At 46.0% G+C, this 16566-nt stretch overlaps 1 protein-coding gene across 4 annotated transcripts in view; it reads right to left on the bottom strand.

The window, feature by feature from the left end:
- Positions 1-16566, bottom strand: part of SLC66A2 (solute carrier family 66 member 2) — a 40201-nt gene that overhangs the window by 10464 nt on the left and 13171 nt on the right. For all 4 annotated transcript variants that reach the window (XM_081563103.1, XM_081563105.1, XM_081563102.1 and 1 more), the window contains one exon: positions 2547-2763. In XM_081563103.1, coding sequence (XP_081419229.1) covers positions 2547-2763 — 217 coding nt within the window. The remainder of the gene's footprint in view (positions 1-2546; positions 2764-16566) is intronic.

Raw genomic sequence — 16566 nt, 5'->3', positions numbered from 1 at the left:
AACATCACCTCAGCTGGATGAGTCACTGCAGCCCCACTGGAGACGTGGTACCCACCAAGGGCCTTCCACGACTTTCACCACTGTGTACAAATTCTCCAAGAATTAGCCCAGTTGGCTAGGTAGCCACAGTGGTAAATCTTCCATGTTCATAAATGCATCCCCAAAGGTTCTCCTATTTCCCGAAAGTGACTTAGAGAATCAACTATTTTAGTCCTTCATTAGTTCATTCAATAAATATTTACTGAACTGCTGTAATTTTCCAAACACTGTGTCAGATGTTGGGGAAAGAAATAAATGAGATGCAGTCCGTGTCATCAAGGTCATCAGTCAAGCAGATGAGCTGGCAAGTTGAAACATGGTTAAGCTGTGGTTTTCCAGTAGTCCTGTACAGATGTGAAAGGTGGATCATACCGAAGACTGAGTGCCAAAGAATTGATGCTTTTGAACTGTGGTGTTGGAAAAGACTCTTGAGAGTCCCTTGGACTGCAAGGAGATCCAACCAGTCCATCCTAACGGATCAATCCTGAATATTTACTGAAAGGACTGATGCTGAAGCTGAAGCTCCAATACTTTGAACACCTGATGCGAAGACTCAACTCATTGGAAAAGACCCTGATGCTGGGAAAGATTGAAGGTGGGAGGAGAAGGGGGTGACAGAGGATGAGATGGTTGGATGGCATCACCAACTCAACGGACATGAGTTTGAGCAAAGTCCAGGAGATAGCGAAGGGCAGGGAGGCCTGGCGTGCTGCAGTCCATGGGGTTGCAAAGAGTCGGACATGACTTAGTGACTGAACAACAACAATAGGGGAAAACAATAAAATGACAATGGCTTTCTCATCAGAAGCCATGGAGACCAGAAGGAAATGGCACATCTTTCAAGGGCTAAAAGAACTATCAAACCAGATCCTACATCAGCAGAAACATTCTTCAGATGAAAGGGTATCAAAACATTGTCAGGTGAGGGAAAAGTGAAAAAACCTGCCATGCCCTGATACCCTTAAAGGCTGGTTTCAGAAATTTCTCAAAACAAGGGGGGAATAAAAACAAGAAAAGGAATATTGGAGTATGAAGAAAGACAGAATATCATAAGCAAAAATAAAGCCAAATACAATAGACTTTCCTATTCTTCTTCAATTTTGTGCATTATGCTGATTGAAGCAAAAATTACATTATCTGATGTGGTTCTAAATACAAATAGAGGAAATATTTAAGAAAATTATAAGTGGAAGGGAACATTTTATGTATATAATATATACTATACTAAATATATCATGAAGGGAGGTTTCTACGCTGCATCCAAAGTGGTAAATGATGACACAATTACTGTGATAAGTTCTATATGCATAATATATTACTTAGACAAGTCACTAAAAAATCTGTACAGAGAGATACTCACTCAAAAGCACTATAGATAAATAACCACTAAATAATAACTCCCCCTTCTCCCCTCCTCCAGCCCCTGGCATCCACCGTGGTATCTTCTATGAATCTGATGACTCTAAGCTCATATAAGTGGAATCACACACTATTTGTCCTTTGTGATTGGCTTATTTCACTGAGCATCGTGTCCTCAAATTTCCCTGCTGGAACCTGTGTCAGAATTTCCTTCCTATTAAGACTGATTAATTTTCCATTGTATGGACAGACCATGTTTTGCTTATCCATTCAACCACTGACGGACACTTGGGTTGTTGCTATGTTATGAACACGGGCTTACAATATCTGTTCAAGACCATGCTTTCAATTCTCTTGGTTATACACCTAGAAGCAGAATTGCTGGGTCACATGCAAGAGACATAAGAAACTCCAGTTCAGTTCCTGGGTCAGGAAGATCCCCTGGAGGAGGGCATGGCAACCCACTCCAGTATTCTTGCCTTGAGAATCCCATGGACAGAGGATCCTGGTGGGCTACCGTCCATGGGGTCGCAAAGAGTCAGACACAACTGAAACGACTTAGCACATCATAGTTCCATTTTTAATATTTTGAGGAAATGCCACACTGTTTTCCAAAGAAGCTGCGCCATTTTGCTTCCCACCAACAGAACACAAGAATTCCAGTTTTTGCACATCCTCACCAACTCTTGCTGTTCTTCTGACGGTCACTGTTTGAATGCGTGAGAGATGGCGTCTCTACAGTTTTCACCGTATGGGTCTTTCTCCTCCTTGGTTAAGTTAATTCCTAAGCACTTTACACTTTGTGATGTTATTGCAAATGAACTGTTTTTGCTCCGTCAGGGAGTGCCTGGACCTGTTCCTGGTGGTCCCAAGTGGAAGGAGCTGCTGTATTATCTCCTGCATTAAAGGGCTTGAACCTTCTGCCTTCTGGAGACATCCGTGGACCCCCACCCCGTCCATGGCTCGCGGCGAGCTACTTCACAGGAGGCTCTTGGCCTCCCCTCACCTGCCACACACGAACTCACCTGCTTGCACACCAAGAGGTCAGGAGACCAATGAGCAAACCAAAACTGCTCGTGAACTGGCAGTTTTCCTAGCAGAACTGACCACCAAGCAGCCATACCTGTACATCTGATTTCTGCCCCTACCTCATGCCCTCCGTGGACTGGTGGTGGTGGTTGCGGTAGAGCTGCGGCACGCCCAGCATGGCCTCGGTCAGCACGGCCAGGAAGCCCAAGGTCTCCACAAAGAGGGCCGAGTCGATGGACAGGTAGGTGATGTAGCCCGCCACACCTGTGAAGGCCAGGACACACTGCACGTAGTCCCCAAAGCTGCTCCAGTGCCAGAAGTGGTGGGGGTCGAAGTCTAGGGCAAAAGAGAGAGACATGAACGGGGAGCGGGGTCGAGGGCAAGGTCAGCGTGAGGAGGACACGAGTGAGGAGGCCAAGGTCAGCGTGAGGAGGATGTGACTGAGACCGTACTCAGGCACTTGAACAAATATCTGCCCCCTAGTCCTAGGGCTGCAGGACGTTGGCGCGAGCCTGGACGGGAGAACAGTGCCCAGAGAAGAGCCTCGCGTCACACATGTCCGCCCGCCCCCCAGGGAGGGCCCCGGGGCTTCACCGTGGCTCCTGCAGGCTGCGGGGCCCGTATGACCACCTTCCCCCTCTTGTTCGTTCCCTTCAGGCCGTCACTGTCTCCAGTCTGCCAGTCCCAGTCCCCCCTGTGTCACGGGCAGGTTCAGCAAAGCTGTTTTAGCCAAAAAAATTCATCCACACAAATGCCAGAAACGGGGCACAGCGAAGGTCAGAGGTCACCCCATAGGTGCTGAGTGGCATCAGCACCCTGCTGAGCCCCTCCCCTCGGTGAACACCAAGGACAGGACCCCTCCCTGAATCCGCCAGGACAGACACGCAGGAGAACATGATAACCAAATAGTGGGGTTAAGACAGGGGGAGAGGGCGTTCCTGGGAGCGCAAGGTGCCCAGAGCCTGGCTGCCGCCCGCCAAAGGGCTCAGTTACATGGCGGCCATTTGCCAAGTCTGCAAAAAGATCTATGTTTACACAAAGAAAATACAAAACTGAGTTTTATGTAACTAAACTCATTTGTGACAAAAAACACAGCCTCGGATAAATTTAAAGAATTCCTTTTGAAACATATAGTCAGATGAGCCCTCACCCACTTTCTGCCCCCAGCACGACAGACGGAGCAGCCACCTCCCATCAGCCTGGCACTCTCGAGGACCCTGAGCAGGCAAGCCAGGCCACAAAGGAAGAACGTCGCGCTGGCAGGATGCACTGTACGTGCCAGCTCCCAGGACTCAACGCTCAGGGACCTGCCTCCTGTGAAGGATTAGAGCCAAATAATTCACTTCAAGAGGGGCAACCCCAGTGGCTCAGTGGTAGAAAAGCTGCCTGCAATGCAGGAGACTCAGGTTCGATCCCTGGGTTGGGAAGATCCCTTGGAGGAGGGAGGGCATGGCAACCCACTCCAGTATTCTTGCCTGGAGAATCCCATGGACAGAGGAGCCTGGTGGGCTACAGTCCATGGGGTGGCAAAAAGTCAGACACGACTAAACAGGCACACACAATGCAAGAACCTAAGATCTTTTTACGGTGACTAACTGTGTGATGAGCTGCAGTAATGAGCCTAATTCCTGCCGTTCAGGTTTATAGACCTTCAACCATGTGGGTCAGACTCCACACTCCAGACGGAACTCAGGCATCATAACTCTCAGATTATCACCCGACAGTCCCACCACCTGAGCACCCACTGCTGCAGCTGTGACGACGGTGTGGTCACCGCAACCACCAGGATTGCTGGGACGTCCCCCAGCAGTAAACCCACGCAGAACCAGCATCCGCCTTCTGCAGCTGAAGCACTGGCCCAGCAGGAGGACCACATCCAGAAACCAGCTGGGAGCCCAGGCGAGAGGGCAAGCGGAGCAGGGGGAGGCAGGCAGGGCCAGGAGGGGACATGGGTGTGGTCCCACAGCATCACCAGGCCCCGCCTCTGAGTGGGGGCGGGGGCCTAGAAACAAAGTTATGTAACTTGCCTACAGTTCTATGGTTAGGACCCAAGAGACCAAATAAACATGGTTTGAATGAATGACTCAAGGGTGTTTTCTCAAAGGGTCCTAATGATTGTAATGAGACATCATCATCAATAAGCATGAATTCCAGTAAAGGAGTAAACCTGCCCAATTCAATGCTCGTTTGACAAACAGCACTCAAAGAACAAGATCTAGGAGGCCGATTGGTGCCTCCAAGGCCAGCACCACTTGGTGACCGCTGCATGCTCTCCAGGGGTGCAGACAAAGTTCCGTGAAGACAGGAAAGGGCATGAGGAGGTGGGATCAGAGCTGGTTGGGGGAAAGAGGACAAGTCACAATCGACTCCCACTTCCCGAAGCCTGTCCCTGCCGTATCTCAGGCAGGGAAACATCTCTTTCAGGAGCTCCGTGGACCACTGTTTCTGAAGTTCCAGGAATACATGCCAGCACCTGGGAGCGCCTGGCCCCTTCCAAGAGGATACATCATCGAAACATGAGAGGAAGGAGAAAGAACCTTCACATGCATTTCAACAATATTTATCACATATCCGAGACAAAAGAGGAAGGCAAAGTGTGATGAGATCAAGGAGACCAAGAGCCCCACAGATGACCAGCTGCATTTCCCAGAACTAACCTCAAGAATGTCTAAAGCCCACAAAAATACCCACCATTCAGCAAGCTAAAATTCACAATGTCTGACATCTGATCAAAAATGACCATAGGAAATGGTAACTAAGTGGGTGAATATATATGATTTTTTTCCTATCATTTAAATCTTATTAACAGATAAGGCTCCCCTGGTGGCTCAGATGGTAAAGAATCCTCCTGCAATGCAGGAGACCTGGATTTGATCCCTGTGTTAAGAAGATCCCCTGGAGAAGAGAATGGCAACCCACTCCAGTATCCTGGCCTGGGAAATCCCATGGACAGAGGAGACTGGTGGGCTACAGTCCAATGGGTTGCAAAGAGTCGAACATGAGTGAGTGACTAGAGAGCACACACACACACACACACACACACACAAAAGACCAGGGACTACTTAAACAAAGAAGGACAATGTAGCAGGGGGTTTTAGCACATGTAAAGTTAACCATTTAACAACAGTTACACTAAAGTGGGCAGGGTATAAACAGACATATATGTTTCCACTAAGATCAGGACCAAAGCAAGCAAGTTCGCTCTCATCACTTCTAATCAACACTGTGCTGGAGGTGCTATCCAGAGCAATCAGGCAAGAAAAGGAGGGAGAGGAGGAAGTAAAACGATCTGTATTCGCAGATGACATGATCTTCTTATTAAATATATAAGGGACGCATTAAAGCCCATGAAAACAAACAAACGAGCTCAGCAAGACTGCAGGCTATCAGAGCAACTTATAAAAGTAAATTGCATTTCTACAGACTAGCAGTGAACAATCAGAAACTAAAGTTTAAAAAAGCAATACCTTACATGACACCATAAAAAATATGAAATAGTTAGGGACAAATCTGACAACGTGCAAGATGGGTACACCGAAAACTACAAACAGTGCTAAGGGAATACAAAGAAGAAACAAGTAAGAGGAGACCCTACGGTGCTCCTATGCTGGAGCCTCCAAGACCAGCCCTGGGGCCAGTGATCTTCAGAGGGGCTCACCCAGCATGCCGGTGCAGTCCCAGCTGTGATACACGGCCACAGGACACACAGCCGAGTCAACAAAGGGAGAGGCAGCTGGGCAGCACCCAGAGGACCCCAGGTGTGACTTCCACGAGCCTCTCCCTTGGATGAGCTTGATCCTCCAGCAACGGACAGTGACCAGGGGAGCCCAGAGTTTTCACTGGGGGCTGGTCATGTGACACTCTCCACTTAACACACACTGAAATTCCAGACTTCCGGAAGGACAGCCAGTGTCCAGACAACTGGAGCACAGAGAGCACCTCTCGCCAATTCTGGGAACAACGGGAAGTCTCCCAAAATCCGAGTTCCCAGACATCACTCGGGGGCCCACTGGGGAGGCAGGCCTTTCTAAGCACAGCAGCCCCAGGCCGGCTGCAGAAACACTCTCTGCACAATCATAACGATGTCCAGTCTCCCCAGATTATAGATTCAAGACAACCCCAACCAAAGTCCTAGCATGGTTTATGTAGAAAATGACAAACTGACCCTAAAATCCACATGGAAAGGCAAAGCACATAGAACAGAGAACAAGGCTGGAGGACTAACACTTCCTGATACCAATCTCAGTACCAAGCCAGTAATTAGGACAGTGTAGAAAGCGATGGCACTCCACTCCAGTACTCTTGCCTGGAAAATCCCATGGACGGAGGAGCCTGGTAGGCTACAGTCCATGGGGACACGACTGAGCGACTTCACTTTCACTTTTCCCTTTCATGCGCTGGAGAAGGAAATGGCAGTCCACTCCAGTACTCTTGCCTGGAGAATCCCAGGGATGGCAGAGCCTGGTGGGCTGCCGTCTATGGGGTCACACAGAGTCGGACACGACTGAAGCGACTTAGCAGTAGCAGGTGCTGGCACAGGAACCAAGAAATAAATCAGTTCATCAGAACAGAGTCCAGAAATGGACCCACACACAGATGGCTGACTTCTGACAGAGATGCATAGGTGATTTCGTGGAGAAAAAAGACAGTCTTTGGAGATCCATACACAAAACCAATAAAGTTGGATCCACACCTCGCACCAGAAACAAAAAGTAACTCACAGTTAATCAGATCACAGATCTAAATGTAAAACCTAAAACTACCAGGAAAAAAAACAGGGAGAAACCTTTGTGGCCTGGAGTTTGACAAAGATGCCTTAGATCTGACACCAAAAGCACAATCAACAACAGAACAAACTAATAAGCTGGGCTTCATAAAAAAATTAAAAACTTTTGCTTGTCAGAAGAAATTGCTAAAAGAATGAAAAGAAAAAGCACAGACAGGGAGAAGATACCGCAAACTATGTATCTGACGAAAGGACCTGTATCCAAAATATTAAAAACTCACAACTCAATAAGAACAACTTTCAAAGGGACAGAAGACCTGGATACTTCACCAATGAAGATTATAAGGATGACAAACAAGCACATGAAAAGATGCGACATCATTAGTGAAATGCAAAGTAAGACAACAATGAAATGCCACCACACACCTATCTGAATGGAAAACAATTTTTTTTAAAAGGTCCATACAAAGTATTGATGAGGATGCAACGCAACTGGAATTCACACACTGCTCGTGGGAATGCAAAATGGTGCAGCACTTTGGAAGACAGTGCAACAATTTCTTTAAAAATTAAACATACACTTACCATATGATCCAGCCAGTCCACTGTTAGGTATATACCCAAGAGAAAAGAAAGCACATGTTCATATAAGACCTGTACACGAGAGTTCATTCACAGCAGCTTTATTTGTAACAATCAAAAACTGGAAATGATCCAAATACCCATCAACCAGTTAATAAACAGAAAACTTATAATATAACCATATAACTCAACAATAAAAAGGAACAAACTGTTGATACACTGTACACCCTGGACAAATTTCAAAACAATTATGCTCACTGAAAGAAACCAGACAAAACAGTATGTACTGGATGGTTCCAAATTCTGGTAAAATTCCAGTAAATGTGTCAAATTCTAGTAAATGCAAATGAATGGTGATGGAAAGCAGATTAGTGTTGGGGGGGGCAGGGGGTCACAAAGAGGAAAACTGGGGGATGACCAGCATGTTCACTGTCTTGGTCTGGGCGAAGGTTGTACACAGGCCCAAACTGACCAGAGCTTCACACTTTAATGCACTCACTGCATGCTGATCAGACCTCAGCAAAGCTGCTAAAAGGAACCAGAGCTGCCTGAGCGGGCAGGGAGTTCAGAGGGGCCTGAGGAGCAAGGGCATGGGGACAGGCTCTCCGTCTCAGGAAGCCCACCCTCATGGCTGAGTCTCGAGAGCTGCACGTGGGCTGGATGGAACTGGCGCGGCTTTATCTGCCAGTTCTCTGGGGCAAGGAAGGGGCCGGCTTCCCAGTTAAGGCCATCCTGGGTCTCCCTGACCATCTCTGCCGCTCGGGCTCCCTCAGGTGTGAGAACGGCCCTTGTGTCCTCACACGAGGGAACTGCCAGCATCCCAACCCGCCCTGTCACAGCCCGGGACAGCGGGCTCCACCAGCATCCTCGAGGGCCTCCACACCTCTCAACAGAGCCCCAGCTTCCTCCAGGTCACATCCCCGGGAGGGAACATGCCGGAGCCCGTCCACCTCTCTGCCTCCTGGACTCGCAGGAAGCTAAGGACACCCCCAAGGGACATGCTCTCAACACATCCTCAGTGCACGGGCCAAGGAGCAGGCAACCCTGGGGGGCCCCCCAAGGGCTCCTGAGGACCTGAGTCATCCAACCACGGCCGGTACACAGAGGCCGGGAGAGGAAGCATGAGGGCTGCTGCAGGGGAGACACACACAAGAAAGGCTCTGCAAGACACTAAAGCATGACAATCTACAAAACAAGCACCACTTACAACTCCCAGGAGAGACAAAGAAGTAAACATTCCTTTTGAATATATATGATTTACAACAATAAGACAAAGAACCCAATTAAAAAATGATAAGGACTCAAATATTTCATGTGCTTGTGTGTGGCCAACAAGCACATGAAAAGATGCTCAACATCACGAATTGTAAGGAACTCAAGTCAAAACCATAGAGATAACACTTCACAGTTACTATGATGGCAAAAGTGGAAAAGACAATAGAAAGTCTTGATGAGGACGTGGAGAAACTGGGAACTTCATATACAGCTGATAAGAAGGTAAAATGGTGCAACTATTTTAAAATGTGGTCCAGCAGTTCCTCAAATGATGAAACGTGGAGTTATCACATAGCCCAGCAACTCTATTCCTACGTAAATGCCCCAAAGAACTGAAAACCTTCTTGTCCACGTGAAAACTTCCCATGATTATTCACAGCAGGACTATGCACAACAAGCCAAAAGGTAGAAACAACCCAAATGTCCATCACTGGACACATGGATAAACAAAATGTGGTCCAGCCACACAGTGGAATATTACTCAGCCTTAAAAAGGAATGAAGTACTGACACAGGCTACAACCTGGATGAATCTTGAAAATATATGCATAATGAAAGAATTCAGACACAAAAGGTTGTATTACTCCCTCACATGAAGTGTCCAGAATAAGCAAAACAGAGGCAGAAAGCAGATTGGGGTTGCCAGGGCTCGGGGTGAGGGAACCAGGCGGTGTGGGGTCTCTTTGGGGCTGACGGAAATGTTCTGTAATGAGACGGTGGTGGTCACTGCACAACACTGTGAATGTACTAAAAACCAATGAACTGTACGCTTTCAAACTGTATACAGACATACATATTCACTTTAGAGAATATATTCTCTAATACTGAAGATAAAAATACTTCTTTCAAACTCTGAGGTACTGTCATTTGAATCCTGGACAATTTAAAATACATTTAATGACCCATCTGCCCATTAACTGTAATTGATGTGTTGCAGTGAATTAAACCAAGCAGCAAGGAGAGAAAAGCAGGAAATTACATAAAGAAAAATGTCAGCTGAGGATAACACTGGGTAGATACAGAAAGCATGAAGTGAGACTTGCAGAGTTTAGTCCGAAAAAGTTAGAGGAACACAGAAGGTGCTAAATAAAATGTACAGATCGCTGATCTGTAATCAGACGAATCAAACATTTCTTATACTTCTTTAGGGATTCCTATGTCCAAGATTTTTTGATTCATAATTTTAAAAATAAGCTAAGAAAGAAGAGTGGTCTGACACCCTACTCGTGAAACAGAGCCACTCAGGTGACACCTTCCTCCTGGGCCACTGGGTCCCACTCTGTGCATGAGCGGATGGTGCTCGGAGAACAGAGACACAGGCAGGACGCCGCCAGGAGGATGCCTGCGAGGGCTGAGGTGTTAACAGAAATCACCTCCGCTCCGTCCTTCCCAGCGAGGCCTCAGCTCAAGCGGGATGTGCATTCTCTCTGATGCAGTTTCCAGTCGGTGGCCCCCAAAGGCAAGTCTGGATGGCAAGGCGCTCAGAGCTGAAGCGAGGTTCCAGGCCTGGGGGCCAGTCAAGCAGCGCGTGGCCTCCAATCCACCCAGCTCGCCTGCCCCTGAGCAGCTGCTAAAGATGCCTGGTGGTGACCGGCACATCCCTGAAGCTTCCCAATTATGTAAACGTGGAGAAATCCCCACGGGTCCGCCGGAAGGTCTGAGGCTCCCTGGATCCACAAAGCCATTCCTTCCCTGCTCAGTCCAATCACTTCCAAATTAAAAAGCCATTTGCTATCTGGAGAATCTGTACCAGGAGCTTGTGTCCTAGTGGCAAGAAGGACTTGATATCCTATCATATTGTATTTTTATGCTCCAAACGACTATGTAAGAGATTTGGTCTGAAAGGGTATAGATCGGCCACCAATGAAGCTGGAGTGAGCAGAGGCCTGGAGAGAGGGTGGCCACCCTTCCTGCCCTGGATCAGAGCGATTCCAGCAGCAGCTCCAGCCACAAGGCCACCTGGGGATGCTGCGCTCAGCCTGCCGCTTTCCTCGCCAGAGAAAACCAGGAGCAGCGAGGGAGCGGGCACCTCAGGTCAGCGATGATGATCTGCCCCGGGCCCAGGGTCCACTGAGGACGCGCGCCGCTGGCCTGGGCCCCTGCGCCCCCAGGGACGGTCCAGAGGGCTCCCCCACGTGGGCTCTGCTACAGGGAAGCGCAGCTCCGCGGAGACGACTTTTAAAAATCGCAACCCCCTGGCCAGTCTCAGTGAACAGCTTCAGGCTCTCAGACCGTGAGGACACATCGCAAAGAGAAGGGAGATGTCTGGGGTCGGCGTGGGCCAGACCTCTGACCCGGGCGCCTGGCCCGGCCGGCGGCGGCGCGGCAGATGCGGAGGCCTGGTTGCTGCTGCCGGGCCGGCTGCGCACGCCTGCTTCCTCCAGCGGGGGGACGGCCGCCCCCGGCCGCAGCCGCCCCAGCTCCTCGCTCCCGCCCCGCCCATCGGGCCGAGACCCCGTTAACCGCGGACGCCCGGCTCTACGCGAGCGACCCTCCATCCAGGCCGCGTGGCCCGCGCGCCCCCGTGTGGCCGGCCCGCCCTGCCTCTCCCGGGAACGCGCGCGCGAGGGACCACGGACAGTGGCGCGAGCCCGGGGGCAGGAACCCCAGCAGCGGGGACGGAGTGGGTCCCCACGCGCCTGAGGCTGTGGTCAAAATCAACAGAGCAAGCAGCTAGTGATCAGAGTGTCAGACCCCACCCCCCTCCCCAGAAGCTTAACAGGGGGACAAAGGAGAGTCAAGGTCAGCTCCTGGCACCCTTAGGCCAGGTCACTAAACAGAGACAAGCAAACAAGCCCCCAAGTACAGTGGGGCCAGTATCTGGAGTTGCTCCAGTATTTTACCTAAGATAGCCAGTTTTCAACAAAGTATGGCAAGTGGCCCATACAGAGAAGAAAAAATGGAAACAAATTACTTTTTAAAAGACAGAAGAACCATTAGACTTGGCAGAAAAGACTTCAAAGCAGTCAGTAAAAGTTTGATTAAAAAAAAAGGAAACCACACCTAAAGAATAGAAGGAAAGGCTCCCCTGGTGGTTCAGTGGATCAGAACTGGCCTGCCAATGCAGAGGACACGGATCCCACCCCTGATCAGGGAAGAGCCCATGTGCCGCGGGGCAACTAAGCCCGTGTGCCACAACTACTGAGCCACCGCCAGGTGAAGCCCGCACACCACAACAAGACAAGCCACCGCTGTGTGAAGCCCGCACACCGCAGCAAAGAACCCGTGCAGCCACAAACAGATGAATACATGTTTTGTAAAACAAAATTAAAGGAAGTATACTGACAATGTCTCATCAAATAGAGAATATCAAGAAAGCGGCAGAAATTACTAAAAAGAACCAAATGAAAATTCTAGAATTGCAAAGTCCAGAAACTGAGGTCAAAAGACACACTCTTGGTGCACAACAGTAGAGCTGAGCCGGCAGAAGAATCAGCAAACTTGAGGGCAGATCAATAAAGATCATGCAATCAGAATGAGAAAACAGAATTTCAAAAACTGAACAAGGCCTCAGAGACATGTGGGACAGCAGTCAGTGGACAAGTACGTGCCGTGTACATGGAGCAGAGGAGGGGAGAAGGGAGAGGAGGACGGCCAAAGACACGATGACCGAAAACTCCCAGATACGATGAAAGTATCAGTCTACACACCCAAGCAGCTTAACAAATTCCAAAAAGGACAACGCAAAGGGATCCACACCCTCACATATCATAGTCAACCTGCTGAATGCCAAACGAGAAACTCTTGAAGTCAGCAAAAGAAGGACTTCCCTGGCAGTCCAGTGGTAGTCCAGTAGGACTCTACACTCTCACTGCCGAGGGCTCAGGTTCAATCCCTGATCAGGGAACCAAGATCCCATATGTCATATGGCATGGCTGAAAGAGAAATTAACAAGAGAAAATGAAAAACACATTTGAAATGCAGCAAAAAAATAAAAATAAAAAACCCTGTCAACCAAAATTCTTACATTCAGCAAAACTCTTTTTTTGCTGGCCATACAGCTTGTGGGATCTTCGTTCCTTAACTAAGGACTGAACCCAGGCTCCAGACCCTAGGCAATGAGAGCAGGGTCCTAACCATTGGACCACCAGGGAATACCTCCAAGACATTTTTTAAAACAAGGGCAAAACAAAGACATTTCCAGACAAAAAAGATCTGGGAGAATTTCTTGTTAGCAGACCCATCTTATAGGGAATACTAAAAACAAATTATGCATTCTGAAGAAAGGGACCTCAGGCAGTAATTATAATCCACTTGAGAAAAACAAAAAGTGTAGGTAATGGTGATCATGTAGGTAAAAGGCAGTAAAAGTGCACATTTCCTCGCTTTTTCTCTTTTAACTGATTAAAAAATCAAGTTAGTATAAATTTAAAGTAGATTTTGGTAAGATGCATATCATAAGCTTTGGTGTTTCAGTCAATCACCAAGCAAATAACATAATATAATGTGATACAATGTAGTATACCATTATATATACATATGTGTATACATATTTATTTAAGGCTCACTAAAGGAATTAAAATATTACACTAAAAGTGTTCATTTAATACAAAAGAAAGTAATAAAGAAGGAATAGGTAGAAGTTAGGGTAGACGGGAGGACAGAAAGCAGAAAGTGAAATGGTGAGTGTAAATCCAAACATAATGACATGAAATGTAAGTGAAGTAAACTATCTAATCAAAGGCCAGAATTGCCAGAATGAATTTTTTTAAAGATCCACTATATGCTTTCTACAGGAGACATACTTTAGATTCAAAGATATAAAAAATAAGTCAAAAGCATAATGGAAAAAGATATACCATACAAACAGCAATCACAGGAGATCTACAGTGGCTACACTACTATCAGAAAAAAACAGACTTTAAAACAAAACGATTACTAGAAATAAAGGAAAATTTTATAATGATAAAAGGCCAGTCTATCAGTAAGATAAAACTATAAACATACACACCTAACAACAGTGCCCCAAAATATAAAAAGCAAAAACTGACAGAAGTGAAAAGAGAAACAAATAAGGTAGTTGGAGATTTCAATACACACTTTTAGTAACTGACATAACAACTAGACAGAGGAATAAGGAAAGAGGAGAGCTGACAACACTATAAAACCTAACCAGACGTCCCTCTAGCCTACCTGATGAGCAGAATACACATCATTCACAAGTGCACATGGAACATTCTCCAAGAGAGACCATTGGCCAAGCCATCAAGCAAGCCTCAATTTAAAATGACTGGAATGATACAAAATATTTTCTCCAACTACAATGGAATTAAATTAGAAATCAATGCATGTATGCTATGCATGCAGGCTAAGTCGTTTCAGTGATGTCCAGCTCTTTGCAACTGTATGAACTATAGCCCGCCAGGCTCCTCTGTCCATGAGATTCTCCAGGCAAGAATACTGGAGTGGGTTGCCACGCTCTTCTCCGGGGGATCTTCCCAACCCAGGGACCACACTCGCATCTCTTAGCTCTCCTTCATTGGCAGGTGTGTTCTTTATCACTAGTGCCACCTGGGAAACCCCTAGAAATCAATAACAGAAGGAAATTTGGGGGATTCATGAATATGTGGACATTAAACAACACACTCATAAGTAACAAATGAGTCAAAGAAGAAATCCTGAAGGAAATTTAAAAATATTTTAAGGCCAATGAAAACATACCAAAATTTACAGGATGCAGTGAATGCATTACTTACAAAGAAATTATGGCTATAAAAGTTGTATTAAAAAAGAAGATCAACTATATGTCAATAAAAAAAGAATATCTCAAATCCATAAATTAACCTTATAGCTTAACAAACTAATAAAAAAAAAAAAAACAAACTAAACCCAAAACAAGCAGAAGGAAAGAAATAATAAACAGTAAAGTGGAAATAAACTAGGGACTAGAAAAACAATAGAGAAATATCAACAAAACCAAAAGTTGGCTCTTTGAAAAAAATCAATTAAATGCATGAACCTTTAGCTGCAAGAAACAAAACAAGATGGAGAGAGAGCTGCTGCTGCTGCTGCTAAGTCACTTCATTTGTGTCCGACTCTGTGGGACCCCATAGACGGCAGCCCACCAGGCTCCCCTGTCCCTGGGATTCTCCAGGCAAGAACACTGGAGTGGGTTGCCATTTCCTCCTCCAGGGCATGAAAGAGGAGACTCGAATTACTAACGTCAAGAATTAAAGAGAGATCATTACCACTGACTTTACAGAAATCAAAAAGATTATAAAAACAATGTATGCCAACAAATAACCGATTAATTGGACAAATTCCAAGAAAGAATTTCTCTTGGAGCTAACTCAGGAAAGTAAGAAAGTAAGAGTAGATTTACAAGTAAAAGACTGAATTAGTCCTTTTAAACTTTCCACAAAAAGCGCAAGCCCAGATTGGTTTCACTGTCTGATTCTACCAAACACTCAAAAGAACTGATAAACCTGCAGTAAGTGCTGAACAAGCCCCTGGTCTGATGCAGTGTACACTGAGTACAGTGAGTACAGCCGTGACCATCAGACTTGCCAAGAGACTAAAAGTGATCATCCAACCATCAGACTAGCCAGGAGACAAAAAGTGATCATCCAACCATCAGACTAGCCAGGAGACAAAAAGTGATTGTTCCAACCATCAAACTTGCTAGGAGGCTAAAAGTGATCATCCAACCATTAAAAAAAAATGGTAATTATGTAATGTGATAGAGGTACTCATTACCACTACTTGGCTATCATATCACAGTATATAAATGTGTCAACACGTACCTTTAATTTACCTGTCAAATATACTTCAATTAAAACACTTTTAATTAATAAAGAATTAATAGCAATTCTTCACAAATTCTTTTAAAAAATAGAAGAGGGAGGAACACTTCCCATTTCCAACTTATTTCATAAGACCAGTTCTGTCCTGATACTAAAATCAGTTATCATATGAAGAAGAGGTAAAAAAAGGAATCTAAGCAACCTAACACTAGCAAACAAAATCTAGTAACTTATAAAAAGGATTATACATCATGATCAGATGAGATTCATCCCAAGAATACAAGGTTGGTTCAACATACAAAACTCCATTGACATAATGTACTGTAATTAGTAGAATAAATGACAAAAACCACATGATTACCTCAACAGACACAAAAAGCATTTCACAAACTCAAATATCTTTTCATGATGAAAACAAACTCAGAACAGAAGGGCACTTGCTTAACCTAATACAGGGCATCTCTGTAAAATCCTTAGCCAACACCATACTCAATATCAAGAAGGAAATGCTCTCTCACTATGACCAGGAACCAGACAAGAACCATCTATTCTCCCACTTCTGGCCACAGTAATTAGTCAAGAAAAGAAATAAAAAGTTTCCAGATTGGAGAAGAAGGAGTAAAACTCTCTATCTGTGGATGACATAATCTTGCATATAGAAAATCCTCAACTATCCATTAAAAAGCTATTAGAATGAGTGAGTTCAGCAAAGCTGCAGGACCCAAGATTGATATGTGAGAATCAATTTTATTTCTACAAAGTAACAATGAACAATCCAAAGTGAAAATTAAGAAAACAATTCCACTTACCATAG

This window comes from Giraffa tippelskirchi, chromosome 14 (genome assembly GCF_054371585.1).
Source record: "Giraffa tippelskirchi isolate mGirTip1 chromosome 14, T2T-mGirTip1v1.2.pri, whole genome shotgun sequence".
Taxonomy (NCBI): domain Eukaryota; kingdom Metazoa; phylum Chordata; class Mammalia; order Artiodactyla; family Giraffidae; genus Giraffa; species Giraffa tippelskirchi.
This window is presented reverse-complemented; position numbering and strand designations above follow the sequence as displayed.